Source organism: Pieris napi, chromosome 8 (assembly GCF_905475465.1).
Source record: "Pieris napi chromosome 8, ilPieNapi1.2, whole genome shotgun sequence".
NCBI classification, from domain to species: domain Eukaryota; kingdom Metazoa; phylum Arthropoda; class Insecta; order Lepidoptera; family Pieridae; genus Pieris; species Pieris napi.
Window position 1 is genome coordinate 2,265,442 of NC_062241.1, and position 15,362 is coordinate 2,280,803.

Sequence of the window (15,362 nt, forward strand, 5' to 3'; positions counted from 1 at the left end):
TCTCCAATATTTGCGTTACGTAATACTCGAACGCTCCCTTGCGTAGGAGGCACGTCGAAGCTGAATCTGTCGATTAATTTTCTACCGCTGCTTTACAAAGACAGACTTTCTGGCGATGTTTGTCTATGAGCAAGTGTTAATTATGTACTTACGACAGATCAGTTGCGCGTTATTGATGATTTGACTGGTAGCAAAAATAATACCTTCCTTTAAGACACAAAGGAAAAACGTAATCGCGGTACAATTCAAGTTTATGGTTTTATTATTTATATAGTAGTAAGAAAATATAAGTCTTGTGAATTTAAAAGTGTTAAAATAATGCTCAAGCGCAACATAATGTAACACACAGGTGGCGGACGGATGCATATGTGTGTCCGTCCACCGAACAAAAGATGGGTATGTTTTTAATCTATGTCCAGGCTTCCGACTTGATTCTCGTATTTTACCAGCGTTTATGTTCTCCGCTACCTAATTTGCGTAGGAAAAGTACTTATGAATAAACGGTTATTCTCAAAATCCACGACGCATTTAATACAATTAAAGCCAATTAGTGTGTCTTTTCATCTACTTCTGTACCAAAATTCATGATAATCAATACAATTCAATTTTAAATCGTCTGTCGTAATTTACTAATATAGGCTTTACTGTGATATAAAGAGGTTCGTTTCACTTTTATAAAAGTGGATATACTTTAGTACATGTTTGACAATGTGTTTGGGTCGGAACTGGCTTTTTTAAAACGGATTTAAGACGCCAGATCGTTGAATGTATTCCAATCTTGCCTTATATAAATAAATACTATTTCAGTAAAGAATTTTTATATTTTCAATATCGTAAATACATCCGAGAATCAAATCGTAGTACCTTCATACATGACAAAGACTTCCCAAACCCATTCACAAGACAAATGTATCAGTATAAAAAATGTCGTGGCACTTAGAAAACTGTGACGATTTAAAATAATCTTTGGACTTTATTATCTTGTGCTTTCATCCTTTCTTAATACTATTTATTTACTAAAAGTATTTGTCTAAATAGCTGTACATTCAATGATTACTTGAGATTCATGACAATTGACTATTGCGTCCTTTTTTATCAAACGAACGAATTCGGGAGATGTACATCATTGTCTGTTAAGTAATTGTATTTGCAAGTATGTAATTATTAAATATACAGCCTTATTTGTCTAATTAAATTAAGTTTAATCTCACTGATTCTGATAACATAATTACTCTTATAGCTTCGTTAGAGCGATATTTACATTGAAATTAATTAACAGGCTGTACTAAATGCATAAGCAATGCCAGTTCGGCTGAGATAACATTTCTACTAAACAGAGTGTTCAGTGTCACGTCTGATCTCCATTACTTTTGGCTGCTACTTGGCCTAAGGGTATTCAGAGCTCATGGAAGTTGTTGTTCGTGCTAAGTTTTAACAGCTTTGTTGCAACTTAAAACAGAAAAATCACGTTGAAGATTGTCTTTATTTTTTTTATTATTAAACAACTTCGGAGAAGATCTTTCGATCTTCAGCAATGAACATTTTGTCTAGTAGATTCGCATACAAATAATCTATTAAAATAATATACAATTCGTACTTATCTCTCTTGAAATGAATCTACGTAAAAATGTGTATCAAAATGAATGGTTACACAAATCGAACGCCAAGTACACTTATGAGTATTTGTACTTTCAAGTATTTGCAAAAGTAGTCGAAAATATTTCGTTATTAGTGCTTTTCTTATTCATCGTTATATATCTAGTGACGAACGTAGTTTTTATCTAGTATGTTGATAATTATATTATGTAGTGTGAAAACAAAAACGGTTATGGAAACATATGATGTTGACTTTACGACTTATGACGTGATTATCGTACAAGTAACAATTATAAATTGATTAGGTTTGGAAGTAAGTCATTATGCAGAACTTTGTACAAATTTAACAGCGAGGCCAGCTCTGATTATAATACTGAAAATACGATTTAAATTCAAATGTTTATACCATTGTTCAAAACTGAAAAAACTACGTTTCGATAGTAATTCGTATGGATATGTTATATTTAAATAAATTGTGTTATTGTCATAGAATAATTTAGCACAATCGAACAATAACGTCTTGAAGAACGGTATAAACGACTACACTGCAGGTAAACTTGATCGATAGAACGATAGATAAGCTATAAGCAGCTTATATTATTTGAGCCTCTGAAATATATAATATATTATAATTATTTTTTTCACTATTTAAAGCTCTTAGTTTTCATTTTATGCGAGCCCTAAAGGCCCTTAAGAGTTCGGTAGCCTCTGGAGAGGGCGAGTAAATACGATTACATTAGTAATAACAGTTATTTATATAGATTAATGTCTATTATATATTTAAATCAAAAGCCTCGCTTTTGGCATTTGTAAGTTTACATGTCATAACTCCGATTATCCAATTATACGCTCATTAGAGTCCGTAAGGTCACTTGGATGTATTCTTCACTGTACAGTTTGAGAGAACTTAGTTAAACACTATCGGATATAATATCCATTAACATTTTGTACAACGATTACACTTAAATAGTCCACACTTGCACTTTTTCAGCAATAACACACCAGCTCGCCTGATCGTAGTATGAGGATACTACGTGAAGACTTTCTACGTACTTTTCAATTAATTGATCAAGCTCTCCTTTTTTAAAGACATGATAATATCGATGATAGGTTACTGCTCCCCCTTCTGAAGGAAGACTGTCAGAGCCGTCGCTCAGTGAGGGCAGGAGCGGGGCGTGCGACAATCGCGGTGGTACCACTGGCATTGTTGCGGTATCTTCTGACGACGACCGCATTTCCAAAAACTTTCTCTCCTTAGAGCATTCACTACAGGAAGGCAAGGAAGCCAAACTAGCACAGCCCAATGACGCAGTACTTCCGGTCTTGTCTCTACGACTCCAGTCACATCCGGCGGAAGTATCACTTGATTCGATGGAGAAGCCAGATTTTAAGGGCGCAGTGCTTGTGCTTGAACGAGAAGTTATGGATTCAGGACTTATTTCCATTTTGTCTAAGTCGCTAGAGTCAGTTGACTGACCCACTTTCAACGAAGACCGTTTGTCAGTACTAGTACAGAGGGAGTCCACGCTGATTTCTGACTCCAGTGAATATCCAGTTTCCAGTGATTGACTTGTATCATAAGCCCCAGAGTCGATTGTTATCTCTGGATTACCATTGCTGGAGGAGATTGCACTGTCATCGTCAGGATTTTTGAATTCTATCGTATCCGGGAGCTTTTCATCTGTTATGGGTTTTATGTTGTATTGAATATTGGCACAATTATTTAAAAATATGTCCTCTTCGCTTGTCACTTTCATAGTTTTCTTGAGTTCTCTGTATTTGTTTATGATTGGGTCTACGTCTTTGGATCTCTTCTTGCTTTTAGTTTTTGTTGAACACTTAGGAAATAATTTATTAATATCAACTTCTTGTGTATCTTGTAAACAAGTAACATATTTAGTTTTTTCACATATTTTTCCTATACTAAGGCTTTCATTCCCCTTATCACTCTTGGTTAGACAGGGATCTTCAAGATGCTGTAGACTATCCGACAGCTCGTCTAATATCTTTTGAGTGTTTCTGTCTTCCTCTTCCCGTTTCAGTCTTAAGGATATACTTTTTTCGCTGCTGCTACTGCTCGGAAGATCAAAGTCTTCTTCGCTAATGCGTTTTGAATATTGATCAATTTCCTGTAAAAGTTTTTCACTGAGTTTTTCAGCAAATTCAGTTAAGTGTTGACTCCTGTCTTGATCTACCCAATCTTCATCTTTTGCTATCATGTCAGATTTACAAGTGACTAAAGGTTCGTTAGCTTGAATTCTGTTGAAACTTTCTGATTTAGAAATTGACTTCTCTGAGTCTGTGCTGGATATTGATATTGAATCGTAAGGTAAGCGTGTTGGACTGCGATGACTCTTTGTGTAATTCTCGTCAAGTGAACGGCCTTCTGGTCTATTTGGCGATAGCCTGTTTAAACTCCACGTTGAATTACTTGTACTTCCTAGCTTTGGGGATCGGTCTTTTGACCGTCTACCCGGCGACAGTCGTTCTAAGCTAGAAGAACTTCCACTTGAACTTGTATGTGACTGTGATCGAGATTTATCTTCTAATAGCCTCAAATCTCCTGGCGATAGTTTATTTAAACTCCAATTACTACTACTGCTACTACTTGAAGCTCCTTGAACAATGGCCGTTGTATCAGAACTCTCTACTTTTTCAAAATGTTTCCGTTTAGATCTAGGACTTGTATGAATAATCGTTTCACACGTATCATCCAATGATTGTGCCACTTCAGCCACAGCATCTAAAAGGTTTGGTGAACTACTCTTGTTGGCGGTTATTTTGTCGGAAGCTGGCTCAGCTTTCTTTGCTTCTAATTCGGAAGTAGACAAATCTAAAAAAAAGAAACGTATAAATAATTATTCAAAAATCAGTATATTCTACATTTTTTTTAGGAACTTTTAATGGTCTTATCCAAAATGTGACTTAAAAAGATAATATAATCTGCGTAAATCCATTGATTCAATCATCATAAAATCATCATCAAAACAATCCGGCAAAGACCTTAAATAATAAATTTAAGAAATACTACTTCGTAGAACTTACCTTTTTCCATCGCCATTTTGCGCAATTCTTCGGGTATTACACTGATTACGCTGTCAACTGAATCGGGAGAAGAAACTCCACTGGAATCACTGTCCATGTCATCAACAGCAGGATTAAATAGTTCTAAGGACATAAGTTTTGGATGACTCTTGGCAATAGGTTCAGATTTTCCTGTCGTTCGTACAATTGGAAACGGTGGCCGTCGACTTATACTTAAAGAAGGAATCCCTTTATTTAACATTTCTTTTATTTGCCTTATTCTCTCTTTTCGCTTTTTATCTGCGTGTCTTGAGTCTAATACATCAGATATAGGTGATTTATCTTTAGGTTTGTACTGCGGTATCTCTGGTAATTCAGCAACAGTTTGAAGAGTTATTTTGGGATATGGCTTTGTATCTTGAAGTATGCGAGGCTTGAGATCATTGGTTTCTAATGTCAGCTTGTGGATTTCTTCAATGTCTTTATTTATTTCTGCGATAAGTTCCTTCGTCACTTCAGAAGGAGTTTCAATAAATTCTTCTTCTTCTTTGATAGGAGGTATTGGATCGATTTCTTCATATATTTCTGGGATCGAGATTGGTATAGTTTTATTAAGTATGGGCAAAGTTTCAATTGCAGTACTTATAGTTTTGGTTTCATCCTCAGGTTTTGGTGGTGAATTGGGCTGGCTCTTTGATTGGGGCTTTATAGAAATAACAGGGGTGTTATTGGTGGTAGAATAATTTTTCAGGCTATATTGAGCCACTAGTATCTTATTAAAATTAGCAGCTGCTTGTACAGCATTAGGTGAAGATGGAGGTCTTATTAAAGGAAATGACTGTTTAATTCTCGGTGAAGGTAAACCAGGGGAATTCTTCATCCTAGGGGAAGTAGGTACTGAAGATACTTTTAATCTTGGTGAGGTTGGACCAGGAGATAAAGGGGTTGGTGATAGAGGATCACTGCTTCCATCAGCCTTTGGTACATATATAACTGAAGCAAAACTGTCTTCGGAATCGACACTTGTATCACTTTGTAAGCTGCTATCTTTTGATGAATCTGAACCATCTTCCCTAGAATGTCTCCTTTCGGGGCAAGTTTTTTCACTGTTTGAATTGGTATCACTTGGTGTTGTTGGAACCTCAGGAGCAGGTCCATGATTTTTCCAGCCTTGCAACATTCTGACGAAAACAGTTACTTTATCTATATTCGTTGTAGAGGTTTTGAATTTATTTGTAAGACCATTTTTAAGTGACTGAAACTTCTTTGCAGTAGTGGCTGATGTTGAAAATATTGAATCACGAATTGAGTCAAATGTTCCAGGCCTTCGAAATAAATATTCTTCATTGAGTGACGCTTGCTTTTGTATATTTTTTCTTAAGCGTTCTTTCTCTCGTAACCTTTCTACTGACATAAGTTCTTCGTTTAGGGACGTTTGCTTGAAGACGCCTGGCTTTCTCGATTGCGCTCTGTACGTATGAACTTTGAAATTAGGCATCTCTTCGACAAGGCTTTTCATATCCGTCGGTTTATCTAAATCCTCTTCTGCATCATCTTCATTGATTGATTTTTTTTGTTTGACTAACTTCGGCTTTTTTCGTTGTTCTGGTACGTCAGTCGGAGGTGGTTGTATTGTTGGTGGTTCGTGCCCCTCTCCACCGAGACTTGGGAGACTCGACCTCGATCTAACCATGGCATGTCGTTCTACATCTGCGATATCGGTGAGGCTTCTAGACTTTAGTGTAGATGTCTCTGAAGATTGTGCTATCAATCTTGGAGGTAGAACTTCATCCAATCTTCGTAATTCAATGGGTAGATCAGCCGCCGGTGGTTCCAGTTGGCCACGAGGACAAGCTCTTAAGTTTACCCTGGATCCAAGATTCCAAGAAGGGAGAAAGGATCGTCGACCAGCTATCCTTTGTAATGCTCTTCTCACGAAGGAATAGCAAGTTTCATTTGGAGATGACAAAGATGATGATCCAGGCGAGCCATCGTGGCTTTTCCACGGCTCGGCGCTTCTGAAAATATTTATGTATTTTTATTCATAAATGTAAACGTTGAAATACGTATATTAAACAAATATTTGATCTAAAAATACTTACTGATCATGCTCTACGGAAAGGAACCGTGGGGCTGGTGGTGGAGGACATAACGTCACGGGTCTATGCCAAGGTATCAGAACATCCTAAAAAAAGAAATAATTGTCGATTAATTATCTCAATTCTATTTTTCAATTTCCAAAGTAATACAATACAATTTAATGAAAAATATGACTACAAGTCAATCAATATACCAAATTTAAAATGCACCTGTGAATGGAAGTTCCGTCCCTCATGCTCCATAGCCCACACAGTGAGGAGCAGTCTACCACCGATCCTGGTGATTCTGGCGAGCTCTCGTAGTGCCATGGCTCTCCTTTCCACTGTTGCAAAATGGTGGACCACGGCAATAGAGAGCACCGCGTCGAATGACTCATCGCGGAACGGTAGACTGAGGTTGTCGCATACAACAACCTGTCAAAGAAAATTTGTGTTTTAGGTGGGTCAATATTTAATCAAATAAAATTTAGTTAGTTTCCTACTTAAATGATCTACAATGGTTGATCTTAACTAATATGGTTGATACAGTCAAACGCGTATGCATTCAATTTTTTGTATAAAAAAAGCCATTCAAATCCGTTTAAGAGGAGTTCAGTGACATACACAGTAGAATTATATTTATAAAGATAATAGCTTATTGTTCAATATTAATTTGAATGTATTAAGTGGTTAAAAGAGAGTCTAACTTTTAACCTACCTCATTGTTAGTTTGGTGCGCTTGCGTCGATAGTCTGGTACATCTGTCTCCACCCACTGCGAAGACAGAGGGGTTCACACTCAGGTATTTTCCATTTCCACAACCTGAAATCAAATAGATATGCATAAAAATCTATTTAATAATAATATTTTGATCAGCTCTTGTACTAAGCTCCAAATTCCGTCTGCAAAAACCAACCTACCTGAGAACCTCTTCAACTTCTTCGCGCATATAACAGAATAAACATTACCTATCCAGATATGGACTGATCTGTAGTGGGCTGATCAATTAAAAAAAACATCGTAAGTGTCCAACTGATACCAAATCCAATGTTTAAAAAAAACAGCGTCTTTTTGTTAGTAAATTCTATTATTGGAAGTGTAATGTTTTTATTTTTTGTAACATTTATGTTTAAAATAATTGTAATATATTTTAGAAACGCTTGTAACACATACTGCAGATAAAGCATTATGTATGAGGTGGTGAATTTTAATAAATGAATAAATAAGATCAAGCCATACGTAATTTTCCATTTATATTGACTTAAATCAAAACACGTTTTCCATAGTCCCGTGGCGTATTAAAATCCGTGGCTATTCCAGCTAATAAAAAAAAACGTGTGTGTACTTATGTACACGCGTTAGAAGTTTTACTTCTTTGGCGTAATAAGATAAAAATCTTTTAAAAATTTTATTCTACGTTTGTAGAAAAAACGATACTAACAATACAATAAACTAAAATGGTGACTATAGCTAACTTCAGGGTGTCGGTTTTTTTGTGAAGATGTGCGCGCGCATCGTAATAATTTACTCTCATAATTTTTCCCTAAAGAGCCAGAAGTAGTATAACCTCAAAAATAAGCTTTATTATATTCCAAGCAGAACAGCACCGATGCTATATTATCTTTTTTTAAATTTATTTATTTTACATAATAATATAATAAAATCCAACTTCGATTTTGTTCCCTTTGGAGTAGAGACTCTTGGGCCATGGGGTTCACGTGCACAGGCGCTAATTAAAGAATTCAGTTGGCGCGTAGTAGATAGTACCGATGACCCCAGAGCTGGTACATGCCTCAACGAATAAGTATCGCAATACAGCAAGTAAATGTGCCACAGGGACCAAAGTTTTAAAATTTGTTTTTTATTTATTTTTAATTAGTTATAAAAACGTAATATGTATAGGAAACCGCTGTGGTTTATATAAATGTAACCATAGCGACTAGAAGACATTTATTTACTTTCTCTGCTATGGGCAGTAGTTTGCAGTGTTTAAAAACTTTCTTAATTTTTATATGAGTCAAGCACATTTCTCGAGAGTCTAAATGTCTGTATTATTTTACCTGAAAATGATAATAATGTAGCTCTAGGGTGTATCACATTTCCAAGTCTTTTGTAACCTCCCACGCTGTGACATTTACCTTATTTCGTTGAAAATTGAAAGCTAATTGTACGTTTATATATACACAAAGAGGCGTGGGCGAATAATGAGATATATAATACAGTAAACTGGGAATTGTAATATATATTATTAGCCGCAGTGCATTGTTTCTTTGAGAATATTTTATCCAATACGAAAGATAATGTACTAACTAGTGTTTGTACTCTGCAAACGGCGTATTAAAATATATTTATACATGTAGCAGAAGTAGGTAGGATTTTAAAAATTAAGACAAGACTAGTAACTTCCAATACATTGCAATTTAAACATTGTTCATACATATTTTCGAGATTACGACGTCTGCGAATATTAAAGAAATCATCTGATGTTATACCTACCGCCGCCCATGGACACTTTCAATACCAGAGGACTTGCGAGTGCGTTGCCGGCCTTTTAAATTAACTGATTAAAAATCATAGGGCAATATGTTCTCCAGTCATCCTTAAAATCGGACCTATAAAAACATTTTATAAGCCCTTACCGACATCGCAGACGAGGGCACCCGGCTCAAGTTCCTTGAGGAATGTAGTGACGGCGGGCGCGGGCTCGCTAGGCTCATCTTCGCCCGCCTGGTCGTACACGTCGTGCACGTAGGCACGCTCGAGCGCCGCACCGCGCGCTGCACTCTCGCCCGCGCCCGCTTCCGCGCCCGCGCCATCCGCCATCACCGCATTATTCTCAGCTGGAATTATTAAAACGAACAGTTGTAATTAAATATTATTAAATTCTTGCACTGTAATAAAGTAGAAAAATAACAACTGAGCGTTTTTAAGGCAGTTTCTGCCGCGCACGATTACTATGTGGTACCACGTGCCAATGTATGTCCGAACTAATTCGACTTAGGGTCGCTTATTTAAAAAGCCTACCAACTCTTAAAAGGTTGGTAACGCACTCGCGAGCCTTCTGGCAATGTGAGTCTGCATTAGATGAGCCTCCTGTCCGAACATTTAAAAAAAATGTTGTGAGAATATAGTCATTATTCTTTAACGATACTAAACATTACGAATATTACGAATATAATATATAAAATGTATATGTAAGTGTTTGTATGTGTTTCGTTAGTGTGCCTTTTAAAATAAAATAATAATAATAATAAAATAGAAATAATATTTACGAATCAGGCACAATCTCGTATTTAAATTATACGTACTAACTGAAAATTTCCCATACTGTAATACGAAAGAAGAAAATAAATAAAGGAATACACAAAGTAGATAAATTGTTTGATCTAGAAAATATTTGATACTTATAGAAGTTACGTCAACGTTGAAACTCCGTAGCAAACAATATAAAATGTTCTATATAAAATGAAAATTATCAGACAATACACTGTAAGCCTAACCTATAAACTCGGTGTTCGGAAACAGAGGTACATTTCAGAATTTGAAACGCCGCAGTAAAATTATTTCAATTCATGTCGACAGTCTATTTTCAGATTCTCATATTATATCATTCAACATACGTAGGACATACATTGATTTTGTATACCAATGTAACCTCAATTCAGAGGAACATCAGCCTTGCGATTCTGTAACTCACTTTTCGAACTTAAGAACACTTTTCGATAAACAATAAACTACAACATTCCTTATCAGAATGACAAATCATAAAATGACTGCTTCACGACTGATTTGAGTGCGACCGCCGCTGCGAAAACCGCTGTGTGAGTTTGAAAAGTGAGTTACAGAATCGCAAGGCAGGTGAGCCCATCATTTGCCCTGTTACATAAAAAAAGTGCGAGCGTACACAGTATACATGTCAGAAGTGAAATTTCTTAGTAAATTTAGTATTACGTAGGTAAAAGCCCCAATAGATGGTCATGTACGTATATGATCACTACATGTATTTGTATATCTATATTCACACAAAATCATCGTTACGAGTATAGCGGAGTCCGTAATGGGTCCGTTCCGCTCGCAGTGGAAGGCGGTCATTATAGTTTTGTAAAATGTATCACAAAACCGGAAACTGCAGATGTCATCCGACTTTCTACCTAGGTTAGGTAATATCGAAATCTGATTGCAAAAATGCAGGTTACATTTGAAATACTCGAGAAATCGCTGCATTTAGGGGAAAAAGTTCAATTTCGCGAGGAAACAGTAGTCACGTCGTGCGCGAGATTTACGATGTTCCCTGTAAATAGGGTTGCCAACTTACTTTTAATATTTTTATGCATGATCGAATTTAATGTAAGCATTTCGCAGCAAAAAGACTCGGGGAAGGTACGTTATACAAAAGACGAAACGATGGCGTATTTATTTTGTTTGTGACAGCATATCTAGTCGTATCAGAAGAGATGCGTCTTTTCTTTTAAAGAAAAGACGGCAAACGGACAGGAGGATCACCAGGTGTGAGTGCGCTGCCCATAGACAGTCACATTGCCAGAGGGCTCGCGAGTTTCCGACTTTTAAAGAATTGGTACGCTCTATTCTTGATTTCGAATTAGTTCAAAAATACTGCTGGTTCCACATTGTGGTGGTGCGCGCAAAAACTTCCATAAAAAACGCTCGGTTGTGAAACGAGTTACAGTTACAGTTAGATTAATGCTATTGTTTTGTGGTGCGTTTTTCTACGTACTTACATATAGGGAATTGTTTTATTCATATTAACTTTAAAACGTACGCTCCAAAGGATAGCATAAGCCCAATATTTAGTATTATAATTCCTCGTATAGCCTTGTGATCAAGTGGGTTTAGTAGGGACTTCGAGGTCAGACCCCAGATATGCACCTTAACACTCGCTCGTACTGTGAAGGAAAACATCGTGAGGAAGCCGTTCCAAAAAGTTGACGGCGTGTGTCAAGTAGATGCCTTACACACGCCCATTAGAAAAAAGAAATGTTCACGAAACAGATACAGAAATTTGAGGCCCAGACCTAAAGCTTGTAGAGTCACTAGTTTGCTTTCGCTTCGCATACATACCGCTACCAGATATAAATTAATTGATTGTAATTAATAAACATGAAGAAACATATATTTACTCTTTCCTCCAACTTCGATTTTGTTCCTTTTGGAGTAGAGACTCTTGGGCCGTGGAGTTCAAGTGCACAGGCGCTAAATAAAGATTTAAGTTGGCGCCTGGTAGATAGTATAGGTGACCTCAGAGCTGTCCTAGCTCAACGAATAAGTATTGCAATACAGCGAGGAAATGCTGCCAGCGTTAAAGGTACACTGCCACAGGGACCAAACTTTTGAAATTTGTTTTAATTCTATTTTGCCTTAAAAAATAAACATAAGCTGGCAACCCTAGCTCTCGCACTATTCGCAGTTAATGTCGGTGACCCGATTTACGGCTGGCTCTGACCTAAAGTTTCATCCCGGGAACTCTGAGGAATTGTTCTTAAAATCACTTACCAATCCATTGGAAAATTGTTATCTAAGTGAAAGGGTAATTTTATACAGCTTTAATACTTTTAATATCTTTTCGATTTAAAGTATTCCTTTAAATTGTTTTATAGTAGTTCTGACACGTAGTACGAGCCGTATTTATTCAAAATTCCATCCGTATCAACTTTATAGCTGGAATTCTTCAACGTTCCGCTTCACAAGACACTTTCTTTTGCGAACTAGCGAACTGTGGAAACGACTCCCGGTGATGGTCTTCTCTGGGAGATACGACCTCCAACTGTTTTTAGAAAGAGTATACACCTCCTTCAAAGGCAACGCATCCATTAAAATGAGAGTCCATGGGCCGCAAAGTCCTTTTTTAATCAGCCAAAAAACTGGAGGATAATTCTATGTGTAAATTTTTGTGTTAAGCATAGTTCCATAGACCAATCTGGATGAACGTGGTGTTAAATGATATTGCAAGGATCTTTAAAACACTTTCAGACATTTAATATTACTATATCAATCAGATTTTAACACAGGTGCCTCACTTACTCACACAAATACACACCCACACCCTACACGCATTCTCTCTCATATTATTCTTAAGTCTGTAGACCTTTTAATTGGCGTTTCGATTTAAAAATGTTTTTTTATTATAGTTAAATTTAGTTTTCCTAACAAAGAGTATTTAATATAATGAATTGAATCGTCTATCTTCCTACATAACATAGTAACCAAAACTAACACAGACAGAACGCACACTTGTAACAACTCTTTGTTATACTCTCACACATGCACACATTCACACAGTCACACATTCACACAGTCTCGCATTCACACATTCACCCATTCACACATACTAAACGTCTTATAAGACTTGTGTTTTATTAGTTGTACTACTAAGCCTACTTTTTCTCAAAAACCTCTTTTATATATATCATGTACCACTGACTAATTGTTATTTAGTTACCTACAACACAGGGACTCCCTATTATTATTTTAATTATTATATTAATTGTTGTCCATTCGGACATAATAGGATCTTCTTCCGAAGTCCATGAAAACACACTTGACTATAATACACTAGACTTGCCACTGGCTGCACGTTAATATGTAAGTAAATACATAGTATAACTTCGTACCCTGTATGTAAGTAAATTAATTATCGTTTAACTCTTCACTTGATACAAGACTTTTAGTAAATTTTAGAGTAGCTTTTTTAAAGGACTTTATTTTTTTTAATAAAAAATTTCAAAACTCATTGTTAAAAAAAATGTATAGGTTTTACGTTTTGGTTATACGTTATTTTAAGAACTAAAAGAGTAGAAAAGAAAATAATAATAATTAGTAGTGCTGCACATGAAAGCTGTATTTCGGGCTGCAAGATAAATGAAAAGATAAAAATCAAGAGCATCTCTTATATATTGAAATTGAACTCTGAATCTCTTCAGAAAAACATTTCTTATTATTCTCTGTCTTTCTTGACGTTTAGTCTATGTCGCAACAAAACCAATAAAATATATACTTGGACTGTGTATTTAACAAAATATTAATATTGCTTACAAGAAAGTCAGTATATTTTAATAGCTACATAAAAAAGGGACACAACATCTGGCACATATCCTGAGAATCAGCATTTTTATAAAACCCTAGCATATTGTTCAAATACAAAAGATGTAAGCGGTGAATGATTTCTGAAAATGCCATTATTTTCGTATTCAACGTTTTAAATAGGACGTGATTTTGATTCATTCATTGTGATGGATTTCTGCAGTTGTTCCGTGTTTTTATTTTTATTTAAAGTAGAGTTTATAGGTCTTTTAAGTAGTAAAATATAAAAAAAGTGGAGCAACAAAGCATTATAGAATACAATGTTTAATGAAGTTATATTCTGAGAGAGTAAAAGAATAGTTCTGGAGAAGAAAAAGAAGAATGTGTTCAGAATTCTTCACATATCATGCTTAGATAAATCAATAGTATAAAAGACCCTATTCCAACTCCATTGACTATTGACTCCATAATTAACTTTAATAAGTTATGTATATTGAAATAATAAAAGATATTACAGATAATGATACAGATAAAAATACTTTCCATTATTGTATTTAGAACATATATATATATATATATATATATATATATATATATAAAGATAAGCTTATATTGTCATAAGTTTTAGATAAAAGCTACTAGTAGCATGAAACAGTACAGTCCTATTAATTGTTTTAAGTTCACCTTAGTTCAATGATACGTGTTGCCGCTGGGAGTGTCTCAAAGCAACTAGGACGAATACAGGTCGAAACCTTCACCTCTTTACTGGCGTACTTAACGATCTATGCACTGATAACGCTTAGATTAGCACCCTAGATAAAGTCTATAAAATTACACAATCGAATTGGGAGTTCAAAACTATGGATAACTGGTAAGATTCTGATGAAACCATAGGCTATAAAGTGTTTTTGAAATCAAATTTTAATTATAAAACCAATAAAGTAAGTTAATCTTATCATTAAAGTATTTTTAAACGAACGTATTTCTGTATACTGTAACATAAAAAAATAAAAACAAAAAAAAATCTAAAAATAAACACAAAAATTGGGGTGGACCCCTTTATCATTTAGGGGTTTGAAATATAGATAGTAGCTGACTTACTGAACATGCATAAAAATTTCATAAGAATCGGTCGAGGCTAGTCGGTCGAGTGACACGAGAATATATATATAGAGATAAAAATAGAATAATTATTGATATCATGAAAAAGACAACAGTGTATTAAAAAACCAATAGCCAATAAATCAAGTGTCTTAAAAAGAAGGGAACCCAATCATTTCTCGATTCCAAAACCAATTGAAAAAGTCCAATCGATCATTCATACATTTAAATATCACTCGGTTGCATTTGCGATAAAAATAAACTTCGTTTTGATGGCTTGTCGTGACAAAACACGCAGTTTTTGCCTTGTTTTTCCGAATTGGCTATGCATGTGGCATTGACACGAAATCATTTCAGCTTTCGGTCGTAACTTTCATTTGATAACTGCAATGCTTTTATACTGTGTTATAGTAAATTGGGTCGATTTTAAACCATGACCGGAAATACCCTGTATTTGTTCACAGTCATCACACTTCATTAGGTTTTTTTATTTAATAGACACGCATAGAAGGGCCAAATTTATAA

General features: G+C 35.5%; 1 protein-coding gene across 1 annotated transcript in view; it reads right to left on the reverse strand.

Annotated features, from left to right (window-relative positions):
- Positions 1-1,474: 1,474 nt before the first annotated feature.
- The window catches only part of LOC125051882, a 28,315-nt gene continuing 14,427 nt past the window's right edge, over positions 1,475-15,362 (reverse strand). Inside the window, exons 3-8 of the mRNA XM_047652496.1 lie at positions 9,338-9,538; positions 7,417-7,520; positions 6,930-7,133; positions 6,723-6,805; positions 4,642-6,638; positions 1,475-4,429 (exon numbers count right to left, since the gene is read on the reverse strand). Of these exons, the coding sequence (XP_047508452.1) occupies positions 2,559-4,429; positions 4,642-6,638; positions 6,723-6,805; positions 6,930-7,133; positions 7,417-7,520; positions 9,338-9,521 (4,443 nt within the window). The 5' untranslated portion in view covers positions 9,522-9,538 and the 3' untranslated portion in view covers positions 1,475-2,558. The remainder of the gene's footprint in view (positions 4,430-4,641; positions 6,639-6,722; positions 6,806-6,929; positions 7,134-7,416; positions 7,521-9,337; positions 9,539-15,362) is intronic.